The 18,069-nt window shown below is 41.9% G+C and overlaps 2 protein-coding genes across 4 annotated transcripts; one reads left to right on the plus strand and one right to left on the minus strand.

Annotated features, from left to right (window-relative positions):
* Positions 1–733: 733 nt before the first annotated feature.
* Positions 734–8,290, plus strand: lrp11 (low density lipoprotein receptor-related protein 11). The gene is made up of 9 exons (XM_084561050.1): positions 734–1,397; positions 2,699–2,856; positions 3,506–3,647; positions 4,184–4,309; positions 4,774–4,962; positions 6,850–7,017; positions 7,109–7,165; positions 7,571–7,663; positions 7,759–8,290. The coding sequence occupies exons 1-9, from the start codon at positions 851–853 to the stop codon at positions 7,911–7,913; spliced, it is 1,635 nt and encodes a 544-aa protein (XP_084417176.1). The 5' UTR covers positions 734–850; the 3' UTR covers positions 7,914–8,290.
* Positions 8,291–9,256: 966 nt separating this feature from the next.
* Positions 9,257–18,050, minus strand: pcmt (protein-L-isoaspartate (D-aspartate) O-methyltransferase). Of its 3 annotated transcripts, none has more exons than XM_084560272.1 (8): positions 17,736–18,050; positions 14,040–14,144; positions 13,915–13,946; positions 13,584–13,688; positions 13,289–13,409; positions 11,076–11,161; positions 10,854–10,979; positions 9,257–10,287 (listed from the first exon to the last, which is right to left on the minus strand). In XM_084560272.1, the coding sequence occupies exons 1-8, from the start codon at positions 17,914–17,916 to the stop codon at positions 10,282–10,284; spliced, it is 762 nt and encodes a 253-aa protein (XP_084416398.1). In that variant the 5' UTR covers positions 17,917–18,050; the 3' UTR covers positions 9,257–10,281. The 3 variants fall into 3 exon arrangements, with proteins under 3 accessions (XP_084416398.1, XP_084416396.1, XP_084416397.1); XM_084560270.1 differs by having other exon boundaries at positions 10,810–10,979; XM_084560271.1 differs by having other exon boundaries at positions 10,752–10,979.
* Positions 18,051–18,069: the final 19 nt, after the last annotated feature.

Here is an 18,069-nt window from a genome sequence, read left to right on the forward strand (position 1 = left end):
CTGGTTCCTGGTAAGTTAATACATTATTCATCGGCATGAGATTTTTTTCCTAATGGAACAAACAACAAAGCAGCAAATGAGTTAAAAAAAAAATAACTACTACGATACCTATTTACTTTGTTTTCTAGTACAGTTACTCTGTCCTTGGATCAGCCACTGATATGCATTTGTTCATTGTGAATGGTCATGTTGGGAAGAGCTACACAACAACATATAGGAGGAGATGTAATTACAGGTAAAAAAAAAAAAAAAAAAAAAAGGAAAGTAAAGAAAGAAGCATTTTTTTTAAGAAACTTTTTATTATTAGACAATTGAACACCTTCTCTAATAATCAAATATCTCATTTATGCGAATAAGCCCATATTTCACTTAAAAATCAAAGCATAAAAAACACATTTACCGCGTATAGTAGCATTATAATATAAAAAGGCACGAATAATAATATCGGAACATGACAGGTGTGATGATTTTAGTCGACTTTTGTGTTAACAACAACTAAACTAATAAATTTAATGCCTTATAAACACAATCAGAGAGTAAACACCAGGTAACAGGTGAGCCGCTGACCGCCATCTTTGTTTATCACAGTGACGTCAGCGGATTGTGGTCTCGCGGCAGCCTCCCCCCCTCCCCTCACCATGACAACGCCAGATTTTCAGCATCGTCAGAGGACAAACGGCTTCCTCCGTTGGGGACTTAAAGACGATTATTCTGTTAAAAATACCGCGTTTAAATTGATGTAAATGAAGTACGCTGGATGTAGGAAGGCCGTCTGAGCTGTGAAAGGGACCCTCATGAGTGGGAGGCCAGCCGGAGGCAGAGGGAGACACCGTTTGACTCCGTGAACAACATGGCTCTGCCTCAGCATCCCCGGCTGCTGCTGCTGCTGCTCTCTTGTGCTGTGTTGTTGTCCGTCGTCGACTCTCGGTCTTCGCCCATATCGGACCTTAAGTCTAAAATAACCGGGGTGGAGGAGCTGCTGGAGGAGTTCCGCAAGCAGCTGCAGCAGGACCAGGTGTACAGAGCAGGCGATGTCACCGACTCCTGCGTGGGGGACTTCAGCGCCGTCGGGGAGCGCATCATCCGGGCCAGGGCCTCCATCGAGCAGGGGGCCACCTTCCTGCTGGCCCCGGACAGGGTGTACACCTGGAAGGACTGCCTGCACGCCTGCTGCTCCCAGCCCCACTGCACCGTGGCCGTGGTCCAGGAGCACCTGAGGCAGCCCGGGGACAGCCTCAGGTGCTACCTGTTCAACTGCACGTACAGAAATAAAAACGTGTGCTCCTTCGCTCCGCAGCAGGGCTTCACCACGTACAGCCGGGCCCCCAACACCACGCTGGGACACCTCCCTGTCCCACCCAGCGGCCCGGAGCTCACTGATGAGGATGACACACAAGGTAGGAGACAAACTCAGCCTCAGTATTCATGCATGTTAATGCAAACCTAAAATAATTTGGATTTAAACTGAATTCATTAGTGATTATATATTAAATAAATAAGCAGAGGAACGTCCTAATTGTATTCTTAACCTTGAAGGAAACATTAAATCTTCAATAATTGTACTAAAACACATATTAAATTCACTAACTGAAGAACAAACTCCAATTTTATTTGTTTACATGCAGAATTTGCAGAAGAATCACTAATAAATTATTCATAGCATAAGATTTTTTGCTAATGTAACAAACAACAAAGCAGCAAATTAAAAAAAAAAAGCAAAAAAAAAACCTATTTAATGTGTTTTCTAGTAAAGTTAGGTGAACTATGCATTTAATTGTTGTGCGTGGTCATGTTGGGCCGCTTACCAACAACTCATGGAGGAAATGTAATCACAAAGACAAAGGAAGCATTTATTTAAATCACCGTCTTAGTTATCACACACTTTAAGACTTTAACTGTCAGATCCGCAACACCTCCATGTAACTCAGCGGGGCAGAAATAACCACCGTCAGCTGCTTCTTATCCCGATGAAGCAGTAAAGGTGGGTTAATGATTTTCCTTTTAGTTTCCAGCCCTTGTGAAATTAGATCGGTCGAGACCAGGAGCAGGTGTGTTGTCAGGGCAGTAACTGTGTCACTAGCTAGAGGTGGAAATAAAAGCAAGAGAAATGGTAATTCTAGTGAAGTTATACCTTGTACAACCTGAGGAATTTGCAGATTCAGAAATTCAGACTGGATATGTTTTCAGTTTGACTGCTGGCGGGGCAGAAACGCTCTCGGACATTGCAAAATCTATTTTTCCAATTTTTTTTGTAATTTATAGACAAGAAAGTTTAAATATCTAAATATACACCCTAAAATTATTTCAATGATCTCTGTTTTTAAGCATCTTAGCCCACAAACTACATCCTCCAAAATGATCATCCAGTTTAATCACCACCTTTATGACGCTGGTTCAACATGAACTGAACATTATAACAGTCGTGAAGATAAGATTTAGTGCAGGACTGTTATATAAGCATGCATTCATTATCACTAGTGTACCTAATTTTTTGTCAAGTGAGTGTGTAGTAGTGATTCTTACATCTTTGCAGTTAAGTACAAGTATACAAATAAACCCTTTGGCTTCTCTGATATACTCCATTTGTTTAGGGGCATTATAATAAGTAAATGTCAAGAATACAACAAGATGTGATTTGTAAAGTGGTGCAAGAGAGTCATCTTATTCATTCAGCGATTGTTTTTTTTTTTTTTTGCAGACGTGGACGAGCCTCCTCGCAGCGACGCCGGACAGGATGTGGTGATCCAGCTTCCCACAGACTGGGCCGTGCTGGACGGCCGCGACAGCGTGGACGACCACGGTATCAGCCGCTATGAGTGGACTCTGCTTAAGGGCGAATCGGCCATCAATATGAAGGTTGGTGGACGCTTTATCCTTCAGGTTTAACGTGGGTGATTGAGCGACGAATGTAAGTCACAGTTTTTTCTGAAAACAACAAAAGGCTCTGTTGTTCTCTCCTCATAGAATCAGATGTCTCTAACATTTACAGTATAAATACTCGCTAATTGACTCCAATGAGCAAAAAGCATCTGGGTATTTGCATTAGTTAAGTAAACAGAGTGGCTTGTGTGCAGAGCTCCATAGTCTGGCTGTATAAACAGAGAACAGAAGGTTTTATTTATGTCCAAACTGCCCCGAGGAAAAGAGCAATGTCCGAGCCTAGTTTGAGTGACCTGAATCTTCTTCTGCTACCAGATTTTAGGGGAAAATATTTCCACTTTCCATTGTAATAAATCTTGGTCTATCTTCTGCCTTTAACAGGAAACAGTTCTTGGTGAAAACGTGAAAAATGTCTCTGTTAGATTTGAATTTTAACTTTACAAGTCAGGGTTAGCCAGTTCTGGCCTTTATCAGTTACAAATGGTCACATTTTATTATATTGTGAAACTAATACAGAGACAGAGGATGCAGATGCCGAAATCAGAGTAATTCAGTTCTCAGATGGATATAGCAGGTTGGTTGCCCTCTCACAGACTTTGTAACTATATTTCCATGTGTGCTGAAGGCGACACATCCTGGCCTGCTGAAGATCAGCGGCCTCCAGGAAGGAGTCTACACCTTCCAGATGACGGTCACCGACACGGGGGGACAGAAGAGCTCGGACAACGTCTCCGTTACTGTGCTGGCACCAAAACACCAGGCAGAAGGTGAGGAACAAAAAAAAACATTCGCTTCTTCTGGCTGCTCTGATTTCTCTACACACCGGACTGACCATCGGACGTTTGCTGGTATCAGGCTCGTCTCGTTTTTTCTTTTGGATCTGATCTGAGCGTTGAAATACACAAATATTTGACATATGTATATGATCATCTAGAATGAATAAACTGTAGACCAACTGATCAGCATGAATCAGAAGAAGACAGCACTGTACCATGGTTTGTAGTTCCTACTAGCCTCCCTGCTAATAGTAGCTCTTCCTGTTTTCCCTTTTTAATGACAAATACAGACTACTGCCACCTACTGGTATGAAGAGTTATTTCCTTTAGAGCATACAGTATAGTATACCAGCTGATGGCGGCTGTGTTCTTATCGTTGCATTTAAGTGCAAATTTTTTGATCCAGACACAGGAGACACCACTCAGCCTTTGTTGCCTGTAGCTGTCAGGTCAAGAGTTAGGTTTGATGGATCCTCTAACAACGACTGAAAGAGTGGACGTGTCGTTACACCTGTCTGTTCCCACAGTGTGCACCGGTCACTGCTCAAACTACCAGTTCAAATGTGACGACGGCTGCTGCATTGACATCACGTACGCCTGCGATGGGAAGCAGCACTGTCCGGACCGCTCTGACGAGGACTTCTGCCCAAACTGTAAGAAGTTATTTGTGTCGTGGCAGCGAGATAGTAGAAGAATGTTATATTATATATATATATTTAAAGCAAAGCTTAAACCAGGGGTGTCAAACTCATTTTAGTTCAGGGGCCACATGATAGGCCAATTTGATCTCAAGCCGGACCAGTAACATAACAGCATAAAAACCTATAAGTAACAACAGCTCCAGATATTTTCCATTTGTTTTAGTGCAAAGAAGTAAATGTACTTTAATCCTTTAAAAATAAGTTGCTGTCTGCTGTCTGGTCCTGGGTCTCAGTGTTGTGTGTTCTATCCACTTCTCTTTCTAAAACAGTGGACAAATTAGGAATAGCAGTTATTTTCATGAGCAATTGCAGTCTTCTATGTAATTTTCTCACTTTGCAAATTCATGCTGTTGACTTTTGATAATCCAGAGTTAAGTAAAACAAGAAATTATCAACCTTTTTTTCTTTTTTTGTAGTTGACAGCAGCAGAAAGTCGGTGAACCACCCTGTGGACACACCCAGTCCTCAGCAGCCTGTAGCCCAAACAGAGGAGGATGGATCCATTCTCCACACTGAAGCCAGGAAGACCATCGTACCTGCACAAGACAGGAGCCAGGCTGCGCCTCCACAAAGTCCCAGTGAACAGGAGGCTTCTGTCAGCCAAGGTGGGGGGGGGCTGTTCATGCTTAAATTCCTTTATTCTCACAGTCTGTTTAGGCACGATCTGTCTCTCCATCAGTAGTGCAGTGTCCCTTTGTAAAGAGGCAGAGAGGGTTGTTTTTAGACATGGTAGCAGATGGAGCCTGTAGGCAGCCATTGAGTCACAGCGCTGAGCTCAAAATGCTGGCAAAGCCACGGGGGCCACTCTAAACTCCCTGGGAAAAGCAGCTCTTTGCCTGCGTCCCCTGTGAGTGCTGGAACAAAGCTCCTCTGTCCCCGTCGCCATCTGATCCCTCAGTCAGACCGAGGCTGACCAGAAGGACTTCTTCCCCCATCGCTGTTTTACCACAGGTATTACGAGGCCGAGGAGCAGAGGAGCATTCTCAGGAGTCTTTTCTTCTCTTTGCTCAGAAAACTTAGATGAGACCTCAGTGTTGAGCAGAGAAATAATATCAAGAGAAATAACCTTTTGACTCAAGAACTAAAACAAATCATTTTAATTATCTATGCATCATTTTTAAAATTACTTATTTAAATCCAGCTAACTGTCCAACAATATAGAAATCATCTTCAGCCCACTTTTAAGTGACTTTAAGTACTAATATCTAACTAATCTCAAAACCATTTTCCTGCCCTCGAATGAAACTCGTAATCTCGTGTCTACAACGTGGGAAGCCGTGTACACAAAACGGTTGAAGTTCAAGTCTTAACATCAGCTGTAAGTTGTGAACACACTGCTGCTGACTAGGCTAACATAATGTGAGAAATAAAAACAGCATAAATAAAGCATGAGGCCAGCGGGATTATAAACATTTTTGTCAGACATAAAATTACGAATAAAACTCGAGAGAGAGAGAGAGAGAGAGAGAGAGAGAGAGAGAGAGAGACTTCTTCCTGAGTAAAGATTTGATTTAATAAAGTAGCCAATGAGGGAAATGTAAGAGCCTTAATTTCATCATATTTGAGGGGGTTTTCCTATTAAAGGGTGGCGGTGAGTCTGGAGGGCATGGGAGGAAAACATATGTAATGTTTGTCAGCAATGACATGATTGGCTGATTGAGATCATGTCACAATCTGAATGATGAAGCTGGAAATTGTAGGAGTCAGCTGATGAAAGGAGCAGGAAGAAGAGAGAGAGCTGTGAATGAGTGAATGTCCCTGTTTAAACTCAGACTGAACTTCATGTGACTACATTACAGCTTATTAACTGACAGTCCACATCCAGCCTTGCTCACAAAATGTCAGAAAACTACTCACAACAACCCGTGACCTCCGACCTTAACAACAATGTTCACTTATGAGGGTGTGAATGCCACAAGAGGGCGTCCACCTGAACAAGGTTAACATCATCACCATTTGAAGGCAGCATAAGATTCTCCAAATCAGTTTATTCTTCAGGCTGGAAAGAGAGTGGAGTAGCATAACTCATTCGTTCATTCATTTACTTTCTGTAACCACTTGTCCCGCTGTCATTGGGCGAGAGGTGGGGTACACCCTGGACAGGTCTCCAGTCTATCTCAAGGCTAACACAGAGAGACAGACAACCATTCACACTCACAGTCACATCTACGGCCAATTTAGAATCACCAGTTAACCTAACGAGCATGTCTTTGGATGGTGGGAGGAAGCTGGAGTACCCGGAGAGAACCCACGCAGACCAGTCGAACCCAGAACCTTCTTGCTGTGAAGCATCAGTGCTAACCACCACACCAAAAATTATAATTTTTTAAAATACATTTATACTTTTATAAGAAACTCAAACCTCCTGATATGGAGTCTTAACATTAAATATGTACAACTGCAGGATCTTAGTTTATTGTGTGAATTAACAATAATTGTCAATCTGTGTTGGTAAGATGACTGGGAACCATGCTGTGTTTTGGTCCCCGTAGATCCATGCGCTGCAGCTCCCACCGTCGGCCCGTGTAAAGGAACCTTCCCGCGCTGGTACTACGACCAGAGCGCCGCAGAGTGCAAACACTTCTTGTACGGCGGTTGCCAGGGAAATCACAACAACTTCCTCCAGGAGTCTGACTGTGTCAGCGAGTGTAAACAAAAAAGTGAGAGCTCACCTTCCCCTTTGTTTTATTTTTTAACCTCATTTTGTCACTTAAAACATAAAACTGTAACGATTTTTGTATTTATGAACAGGTCCGGCTTTCAAACCAGCAAGTGTAGCCCCTCCAGTCACCAAGCAGATAGAGAAAGGTATTGTTTTTATTACTGTTATTTAAGTTTTTATACAGTGCAGCATCTTTTTACGACATGTTCCTGTTTTTCCTCTTAATAATAAGAATAAAATGTGGGAAACACATAGAAAATAATGATCCTGAATTAAAAATCAAGATAATAAGGAAATGGAATTAATAACTTAATTAAATTAATTAGTTTCCAGCAATAATCACATTTGGATTTTTCCAGACTCAAGGTGAAAGTTCAATTCGATTATTGCTGGAAACCACTGCTTAAATATTTTAAAAAAGAAGAATTAATATTAAAAGTGTTTATGTTTCCAATACAAAATAACCTGAATAACATTGGTTTGTTCTTCAGTGACATAAAAACTGTTGCTTTCTAATCTAACTTGAAGGTTTTGTTGTATTTTTGTTGTAGCTGTCCCTAAAGGCTCCCAGACCCAAGCAGAGAGCGACACCACCGTCTCCAAACCTTTTCCTGCGATGGGAGGACATCCAGGCCCAGAGTCAGGTCAGAACCCAGCGGCTCTCGTTTCTTTGCGGTTCGTGTGAAATGTTCAAACCCCTCCTCGTTCTCAGCGTGCAACTCCCGTTCTCCTCCTCCAGGTGCCATCCTTCCTCTGGCTCTCGGCCTGATCATCACCGCCCTGCTGCTGCTCATGATCGGCTGCCGCCTGCGACTCGTTCGCCACAGGCTGAAGAAAGCTCGACCCCTCACCACAGAGGAGTCGGATTACCTCATCAACGGCATGTACCTGTAGCCAGCCAAGACGCCAGAGGAACTATGTCTGATCAGGACGTGTTTGAATTTGCACTCTGTGTTTCTTGCAGCCCAGTGTCTCTGAATTTGTCCTCGTTTATGTTTGGAAACACCCAACGCTCTGCCGTCATGAACGTTTCTGCTGATCCTGCACCTCTGCCGCTGGTAGACACTGCCTTCAGAGTCAGTGACACATCGTTATGTTGTTTCAGAAAACCTGATGTCAATCAGTGTTGAAAATATCAACAGTGTATTTATTCCTTTTATTAGAACTCATATATGCCTGAAAAAGTAAGTTTTATTTTCACATATATTTTCTTTACAAGTTCTGCACAGAATATGCTCATGTGCCATATTTGTGCTGTATATCTTAAAGTGCTATAGTGCCTGTTTCAGTACTGAAGGAACCTGTTTGTTTTTTTTTGTTTTTTTAAGTTTGCCAGATTCATATAAAGCCATAGTTAACTCTATTGGTCAGTTTCCACTTTTAAATTGTGATGCATATTTCTTTCTTCACTAATCACACCTCTTATGTATCCTTCAACGTGCTGTATTTCGTGTGAAAATATTAAAGTTTATTATATACATGAAAATACTGGCGAAATTTCTTGAGAAAGGAGTATTTCCCATATCTTTAGATTAATTTAAGACATAATTTTGTGTAGGAGGAACAGTGGTTGTGGTGGTTACCACCGATGCGTCACAGCAAGGAGCTCCTGGGTTTGGATCAGGCCGTCTGGGGCCTTTCTGTGTGGAGTTTGCATGTTCTCCCTGTGTCTGCGTGGGTTCTCTCCAGGTACTCCAGCTTCCTCCCACCGTCGAAGGAAATGCTTATTATGTTAATTGGTGATTCTAAATTGGCTGTAGGTGTGAGTGTGAATGGTTGTCTGTCTCTCTGTGTTAGCCCTGTGATAGACTGGAGACCTGTTTACCCCACTTCTCGCCTGATGACAGCTGGGATAGGCTGCAGCCCAACCGCAACCCTCGCAAAGGACAAGCGGTTACAGAAAATTAATGAATTAATAATTTTGTGTATTTTGCATGTTTTTATAGTAATCATCTTTAGATTGGCCTCTAATAAGGCAGGGAAAAAAATAACAATTCATTCTCACCAGAATTTACCAGAACTGAACTCAATCTATTTTTGTGCGTTTAGATCATTACACATTAAAGGAATTACACAATTTCAGTTTCAAAATCTTGCAAACCTTTTCCTATTTCGAGTGTGTAGTCAGATTTCTTAAGAGGAATATATTTTATTTTATTGATTTTATAATATTATTCCTAAAATACTTCTCTGCCATTAAGATTTGAGGTCTGAAGACAAACAACTGAAGGCAGACAAAAACATAAGCATCTCTTTATTCTCAATTTGCCATTCCAGAAACTGTGAAAGCCAAATATCATCCATCGCGTCCATCACCCAAAATAAAATGTGCTTTTTTTTCCTTTTTAATTTAATGTACTTTTTGTCATACATACATATATATATATATTTATATATGTATAATCAATAAAACAGACATTCATTTGCTTTATATTTGTTGGGAGTTTTATTTTGGCAAAGAAAGCAGTGACGATCTCATTTACTGCCGGTCACCAGAAGAGCCTGCACAGACTGTTAATGCAGAAAAGCAACACGTCAGCGAGTGGAAAAAGCACAGTCCTGTAAATGTGTCGGTGTTATTAGTGCTCTCTCTCTCTGGAGTGTGTTCACTGTGATGATCGTTGCTCATCGTGTGTGTGTGAGTGCTGCACATCAAACGGGGATGTGTGGGTTTTGTGTCGCCTGTGCGTTGCCTGTGTTCTTAATACTGCTGGAAGGGAAGGACAGCTCATATTCTAGCAGAGAAGGAGAAGTCGTCTACGGTTACGATGATCCACACACGCACACGCACACACACACTGTAGCTTTGTGATTTATATAAGACTCGGGCGTTGTTCGTCTTCGTCGTCCGACGTTGCTCCTACATTCAGCATTGATGAGGCTGAAATGTAAAGCTGTAAAAAATATCTGATTGCAATTCGATTGTTGAGAGAAAAAAAAATAAAAATCCAGCGGTTGAAGATAATTCAAAACCCAGAAAAAAAACCAAAAAAAAAAAAAAACACGTAGGCCTGAAACAGAAACAAAAAAAAGCCCTCTCCAAATATTTCTGTGCCAAGCGTCAAGAAGCAGTCCTTCTCCGCAGCCCTTCAGGGCCGTGATCAGTGTGATGCCAGGTCCCTCGTTAAACAAAAAGAGCACGTTATGCTTTTTGAACAAAATGTCGAGGGCTGTTTTACCCCCCCACCCTATGCCCCCTCGTCCGAGTTTTCTCCGGGTTCCAACTTAAAGGTGAGTTATGGAGCGCCTTCCTCTTCAAAGTTCATCCCTGAGAAAGAGAAACACCATTTACATGTTAGAAGAGAGGGGGGATGAAATAAAAAGGAAACGTGCAAGAAACCCTCCTTGTCATGCAAACAGAGTTAAAGAGTTAGACTCGCATGCCGAATGTTAGGAGATACTTTATTGTGATTAAAATCAAACAGCAGCTAATTTTTCTCTGCATCTCATAGAGAAGATTTAACTTAATATTCGGGGTAGGTGGGTTCGTCCAAATTCACAAAAGCAGTCATGCTCGTGAAAACCAAGCATTTCAGTTAATTTTCTAGTGTTTGAGGGCCGAGCAAGTTTTTATTGCTCCAATTTAGTGTTTAAAATTAAATTAAAAACAAAAAGCCGAAGGAAGGAAACGTGCAGCTAGTCGGGATGGTATGGAAGAAGCAAAAAATGTCATCAAGCAGCAAAATGCAGCCCCTGGTGATCCATTGCCTGCTCCAAGCCACACCATTTCACCTTTGCCACTGTGAGAAGGAGAGAGGGGGAGGAGGGGGGAGAAGGAAGTCACTTCCACCTGGACCACTGCTTGTCTTTGTCTGTTAAAGGCACATAAATCACCCCCATCAAGGGCTTCATTTTGGTGCTGCCGTCCTCCATCTTGTCGTACTGCTCCAGCATCTGGTTTCCTCCCGCGGGGCCCACGGGCAGAATCAGCCGGCCGCCAGGCTTAAGCTGATCCAGAAGCTGTAAAGTGACATGGACATAGTTATTTCCGTTTCACTCCAGCATGAATGTTTACGGCACACAAATAACCAGAGAACTGTATTCAGAGAGACTCACGGCTTGGGGGACGGTGGGTGCTGCTGCGCCAACATGGATGGCATCATAAGGCGCCTCCTCCGTGTGGCCCAGTCGCCCGTCTCCCACTGAAAGCACGCAACAGGAAATCACTCACAGGCCGACAGACTCACCAGGCTGTCAGCGACTCATTTCCATCACTGCTCTTCTCTAAATGCAACTCAAATCTATTGATCCAAAGAAAGGATTAAAATATTTTCAATGATTCAAACTGCCTTTATAATATTTTACTGATGCAACAGTATTATGAGGACGGCATCTAGCTTTTTATCAGATTCAAAGTCCAAGATGTTTATTGTGCTATGCACAGTAAAAACAGCAGTTTATTCCAAGACTACCTTACACATAACACTAAATAAAGAAAAGAAATATAAAACCTACAAAGAACAAAGTAAACAAGAACAAAGTGCAAGAAAAATCTGTTAAATTAAAAGCTAAAAATCTTAAAACCAGAGTTTAAAAAGTGCTACAGAGACAGTCTGTGGGAGTGAAGGGGAAGTGAGGCAGTGTTGAATGAACTGTTCAAGAGTCTGACGGCTTGAGGGTAGAAGCTTTTTGTGAGTCTTGATATCCTTGATTTCACACTCAAGGTTCATTTGAGGTACTGCTGGACATAGACACCGTAACCTACGCACGTACTTGTGCCTCGTCAGTCTGGCTCCATCTGTAAAAATGCCACCCCATGCCATGGGTTCTGGTTTGTTTCTACTTCCTGGTTCACTTTCAACAATGGCGACTGAAATTTCGCCGAAGACAAGTCATATAAATGTTTGTATCTCTGAACCTCCTCAGTTAACCTTTCCTCAGTGTGTTCCATCTTTATTGATCCAAAATAATCAATTCGAAAGTTGCGGAGATGGAGAAGCAGCCGGAAATACTAAAGGAAACTTGCTACTATTTCCTATCAGAAGAAGGAAATAGTAAAGGATGACGAGATGCATGACATGCGTTGCAGGATAGTTTGATGTGCTGGATTTTAATTACTGAAGCATGAATGTGTTTATCACATCGGTACACATCCTTTACTTATGTGTCTAAGCCACAGGTGTCAAACATAAGGCCTGCGGGCCAAAAGCAGCCCACCAGAGGGTGTATTCTGGCCGGGAGCATGAATTTGCAAAGTGCGAAAATGACATAGAAGACTGCAGTTTTTCAAAGAAAATAGCTGGTATCCCTAATTTGTCCACTTTTTTTTAGTAAGTGGACAGAAGACAACACTGAGAGCCAGGACTAAACAGCAAACAGCAACGTTTCCAAATTGCTCTTATTTTGAATAAGAAATTTCATTTGTTATGAAGGATAGTTTATTAAATGTAAACATTCTTCTAATTTACTTGTTCTTCTTTGCACTAAAACAAATGGAGAAAATCTGGAGTTGTCGTGATTTATAGGTTATTATGCTGTTATCTTACTGAGATCAACTTGGGCTGTATGCGACCTCCGAACTAAAATGAGTCTGACCCCCCTGATCTTGCCTTGGAGACAAATCGGTCTGTAAAATGAACAATGATGCTAAGCATACTCCCAAAGCTGTGGCTAAAGGATAACAAAGTTGTGGTGTCTGAGTGGCAATCAAAGCCCTACTGACCTCAAGCAGGTAAACAGAATTAGTATAATGGGCCAACAAACCTGACTCACTTACGGTCAGAAGGAATGGGCGTAAATACCTACAACTTACTGTAAGAAGCTTGTGGAAAGCCACTAGAAACATCTGACCCAAGTAAAAACAAAATGTATGCGTATGTAAAGGTCTGACCTACTTAGAATGTGATGAAAGAAATAAAATCTGAACGAGACCTTTCTCTCTACTACTATTCTGACATTTCACATTCTTAAAATACAGCAGTGACCTCTAGCTGACCCACGACTGGAAAGGTTTACTGGGATTAAATGTGAAAAACAAAACCGAGTCGAAATGCATTTGGCTAAAGTGTCTGTAAACTATATATATATAAAAACAAACTATTTAAAGTTTTAAGATGTAAAAGCATACAGAAATAGAGTGTCTGCTGACAGTCTGCTGTAGCAGCACGTCAACCCTGCCGCAGAGAAGGTGAAAGTAGGTACTCGCTGCTGCTAAATTATTTAGCGCAGTCTACTGAGCTGCTGTTTTTCTCCACTGAAAAGTATCACACCAAAAAAAAAAAGGTCGTTTCTGTCCTTCAAACTATTTACTTTAACCCGTGACATCTTACCTATTAGCTTGACCCGGCCCGAAGTTATCAAACTGGGGTCGTCTTTCTTCACATTGTTAATAGAATCGTCTACCAGCTCTTTGATGTGATCAATTCCTATAACCTTCCCTTTAGGACCTACCTGTAAAGTACGACACAGAGTGCAAGAGGTCAGATCACACGCGAGTCAAGCATCATTTTTAAGCAGATTTTTCACTGATTGGTTGATTTTCCCGAACGGATCTGTGTAATAAATCACATGTAATTGCCACCAAAGAGAAATGGTATGTGTTTACCCGTCATGTGTGTGGCTCACCATTCGTGCGAAGCAAACGGACAGGATTCCACTGCCGGAGCCGACGTCCAGAGCTTTGGCTCCCTCGTACAGCTGGTCATGAAGAAGCTCCAGGGCGTATGCATGCTGGGTGGAGGAGATGTCGATAAAAAAATGAGTCAGCATTCACAGTGCCGGCTAACACAGGGTTAATCCGACCCAGGTTATACGGAGGTACAGCTAGCTCACATTACAAAACTGTGTTTGAAGACGACAAATATTAAAATTAAGCATGAACATAAATATGAAATTAACTGTAATTGACAAAGAAATAAGAGGGTGCAGAAATGTCTGAAAGTCTTGAAACTCATACCATGTGTGGGGCGCTGATAGTCGCTTGATATCCTTTTGGTTAAAAAGAGAGGCATATATTTGGTTAGTTCACCTCTCTGGCAGGTCTCCCCTGTATAGTATGAATAATATCATGAGCGGACGTACCTATTGACTGCGGCGAGTCCATGTAGGGATTACACCTAGAGAAATGTGCTCGGTCTGTGGCCAGCATGACTTCATAGACCTTGTCGGACTTAATAATGCCATTTTCTAGGGGATGAAAAAGAGATTGTGTCAGTGTGTGTTGTGGAAGAAGCAGAAGCACCAGGCAGGAAAAAAAAACAAAAACATTATATAATATTGCAGCAAAAAAACAAACAGAGGCGAAATACATAAGAGAAAACAAGACAAAAGGGTAAAACTGAGTAAATTCAGAAATATCTTGGGTGTATGATACACGTGGGATATGCAACGTGACTACATATTTCTTTATAACCCTCTGTGTGTTACGAATATTACAGTGAATGTTTAGTGAATATAAGGATTTATGATGAATGTGAAACTACAATTAACAATATGCAACAAGAAAATTCAGGGTGTGCTGCGTGTTACAGGCCTGAAATTATCTAAAGAAACATTGTGGAGATTTTTCTAAATCAGAACTGGTTAGTGGAAAAAAAAATAATTGCATGTACTGATGCGTCTTTCTTTTATTAACTTGATTAGAAGAAAACACTACTTTGAACTTATATTTTAATTTAACAAATGCACAAATATCTAAATAGATATAAATATGTTCATTAAACACTGAATATAGTGTGATAGGATTTGATCTGTATCATATACAGTGTCTATAAAAAGAAGTTAAAAGCCCCAGCAGCTGAAAGGGAGAGACAGGTCAAAACTTTATCAGAGAGGGGCAAAGAGAAATAAAATCTCAACTATATTTTGCCCATTTTGGTCGACTGCAAAACGGTTCTTTCGTCTTATGAGACCAAAATGGACACTGCGCATCACCACAAACACACCATCCCTACTGTAAAGCATGGTGGTGGCAGCATCATGTTGTGGGGAAGAATTTTTGGAGGGTTTGTAAAGGTAGAGGGTGAAATGAAAGCAGCAAGATATAGGGGAAAACCTGGATGACAATCGGATTTAGTCTGCAAGAGAACAGCGGCTTGGGAGAAGATTTATTTTCCAGGAAGACTATGTCCAAATCTACACACACACACACACACACACACACACAGTTTGTAGGCAACACGGTGAATGCTTTGGAGTGGCCGAGTCAAAGCCCAGACCTCAATCCAATAGAGAATTTGTGGCTGGACCTGAAAAGTGTTGTTCACACCCAGTTTCAGTGCAACCCGACAGTTCTGCAAAGAACAATGGAGCAAAATTGTCAGAAGTCAGACTGAGACCTGTCCACACAGACTCAGTGACGTGACTGCAGCCAAAGATGCATCGACTAAATAATGACTTGCAGGGTTTATAGCTGCACTCACTTATTTTAATTCATTTGCATTACTTTGTAGAAATCTGTTTTTATTGGTTAATTTATTTGTACAACATCCAAGAGGGAAATGAACATGGGTAGGTAGGGAGTAAACAACACTAGAACAAACTGACAAAAAGATAGAAAAGTAATAAAGTTGCAGATCACACACTGGCCAGTAGCAAATCATGAGAATATTCCAGAAAAATGCAAGATGAAATGAAGAATAAACACCGTGATACACAAGATTACGCCCCAACATGTACGTAGTACGTCAGCAACGACGAAGTGACAAAGCTTAAAAATAAGTCCAGGGAGAAACAGAAAAAGCTCCCCAGATAGCGTCTTCAGAATAATCCTTCCTAACAGGTTCCTGTAGCAGCTGGTGCTGCTCTCATTACTGACTCCCCTCACCCTGAGAGCTATGCGCCACTTTAGGACGCGTTACAAATAAACCACGCGCACACACACACTGCCAGACAAGACACCCACAAGTGATTTCTGAAATTAAAATAACCTGACTCATTTCAGGCCATTTTCCTCAGAATTCAATTTACCCACACAAACGTCATGCTGCTCCTAAGATATAAACCCTTTTAGGGTGTAATTTGGAGGCTCGTTTTAAATGTTCTGCAGCTGCATCTGTGCATCATTATGGGTGCAGAACTTGAATGAAAATGAACGAGGCAGTCCAGATTTGAAAACATCTTTTACTGCCTGTGCTGGAAGTCCTGAACGCTGACCAGGAGGACAGAGACAATAAGAAAGCAGTAAATTAGCATGCATCCTGCATGTGACCTGCTTACATGCGGCTTGTGCAAACTAAGGGTTAAATTTAAGCCAATCGAGCGTCTAAATGGGTCAGTGAAGTGGAAACAGTAATGACCACAGTAAACAGGTAACATAAAATAATAATTATAATAAATAGACTCATATTAGTGCTTCAGTGAGAAAAGGTTTGACTTGAAAATGTGTTTTTGTACAAATATTGATAAAGAAAATGGGTTATTAGTAGAAATTATGAAGCTAGGCTAAAGAAGACTGACTGAAAGTGATAACTGACTTGTCCTGGCTGCTTTCCAGTATTTAATTTACAAACTATTATAGGGCGCTGCCTGATTTTCAGCCGGTTTAAACCGTCCTATGTAGTAGATAATTTTCTAATTTCACAATGAACTGTTGGACTGCGAGACACACTCACTTGCCTGTTCATTAGGGAACAAGCACACAATGAACGCATTCTAACATAATGGTCCTGCACTAGATCTTAGCTTTATGGAGGTTATGGTTTGTCCTGGTTGATCTCCAGCATTAAGCTATTATATTTAAGCTATTATAGAGCTTTGCATACTTTAGAGCTGGTTTAAACTTCATGAACACGAACAACAAACGTGAACTCTATGATTGCAACATATGGACACTAATAAACCGAGATACAGACTCGTATATCTCGCTTATCTACCTTTGCAAGACGCTTAAATCCAAACCGTGCAGCTTTTGGCTAAATGGCTGCAGCTTGCAATATCATGGACTGCACAGAGAATATAAATAGCCCTGGTAGATATTTAATATTGAAAGTGGACTCGTAGACTTGGCGATATGCATGTACGAAACAAGTCATATCAGAGATGTCAATGACTGTCTTAGTTTATCACACAATGCACAACCATCTGGCTGCACAGTAAACCATCTGGCACTGATGGCATCGATCATATTGGTCTTAGCACCACATTGTAGCCGTCTAATGGGAGGGGGGGGGGGCACCCTGAGTCACTGCTCTTTTATTGCAGCCAACAGACAAGCTAGCTAGCTAACTGCCGCTGTGACACAGCAAGTTGTCGTGTTCAATCGCCCACAGAGAAAGACGCCACAGAAGCCTAGCCCCGCATTTATACAGCTGCTACTGTCACTCGTTTTGCAGTGAGGGGGATGATACAGAGACTGAGCCATCAATGCGTGTGGGCAGGGCACTTGGCTAGCTGCGCTGCTATCGCTAGCCACAACTTCCAAAATGACGCACATAGAGCTAGAATGCTAAGCTAAGTTCAAACACGCTGAACGGACATTATGCAACCACACACGACAAACAGGCAGTTTGTGTGTTTAATGTTGCTTTCTTTTTTATCTGCAACGACGGGGGCACGCGTGTGCTCCACGGCGTAAACGTGCAGTGGGAAAGGGGTGGAGAGAGGTAATGCTAGGTCAACAACAACATGCAACATAGCAGCTTAGCAACGAGCTAGCCGCGGCTCCTGTATCAACCGCCAGCCTCCAAACTAAACCGTCTCCAGGCGCCTTGTCGGTGAAGGCGTCGGTGCTGTAGCTTTTACAAAAAATAAAAAATAAATAAAAATACGTTGACTTACTGCGGAGGTTGTTGACAAGCTCTGCGTGGCTGGCTCCTCCAGATTTCCAGGCCATTATTAAACAGACTTTGCGGAGTAAGTAGACAGCAGCTGTCAGTGCCGCGCCTGCGCCAACGGTTTTGCCGATGAAGCTGACAACCTCCAGAGGAGACGGCGGAGCGGCGGATACGTCACCAGACATCCAAATTATATTGCCTTTCAAACACACGCCCTCACACGGAGCAGTGTCGTTTTATAAAGCAAAAATTCAGTTTGGGTGTGTGTAATAGCCAGTGGTAGTTAAGAGGGGGGGAAAAGCCACATTCCTCACTAAATGCTTTATCAGATTTGCCGC

The sequence above is a fragment of the Chelon labrosus genome, assembly GCF_963514085.1.
Source record: "Chelon labrosus genome assembly, chromosome: 14".
Lineage (NCBI taxonomy): Eukaryota > Metazoa > Chordata > Actinopteri > Mugiliformes > Mugilidae > Chelon > Chelon labrosus.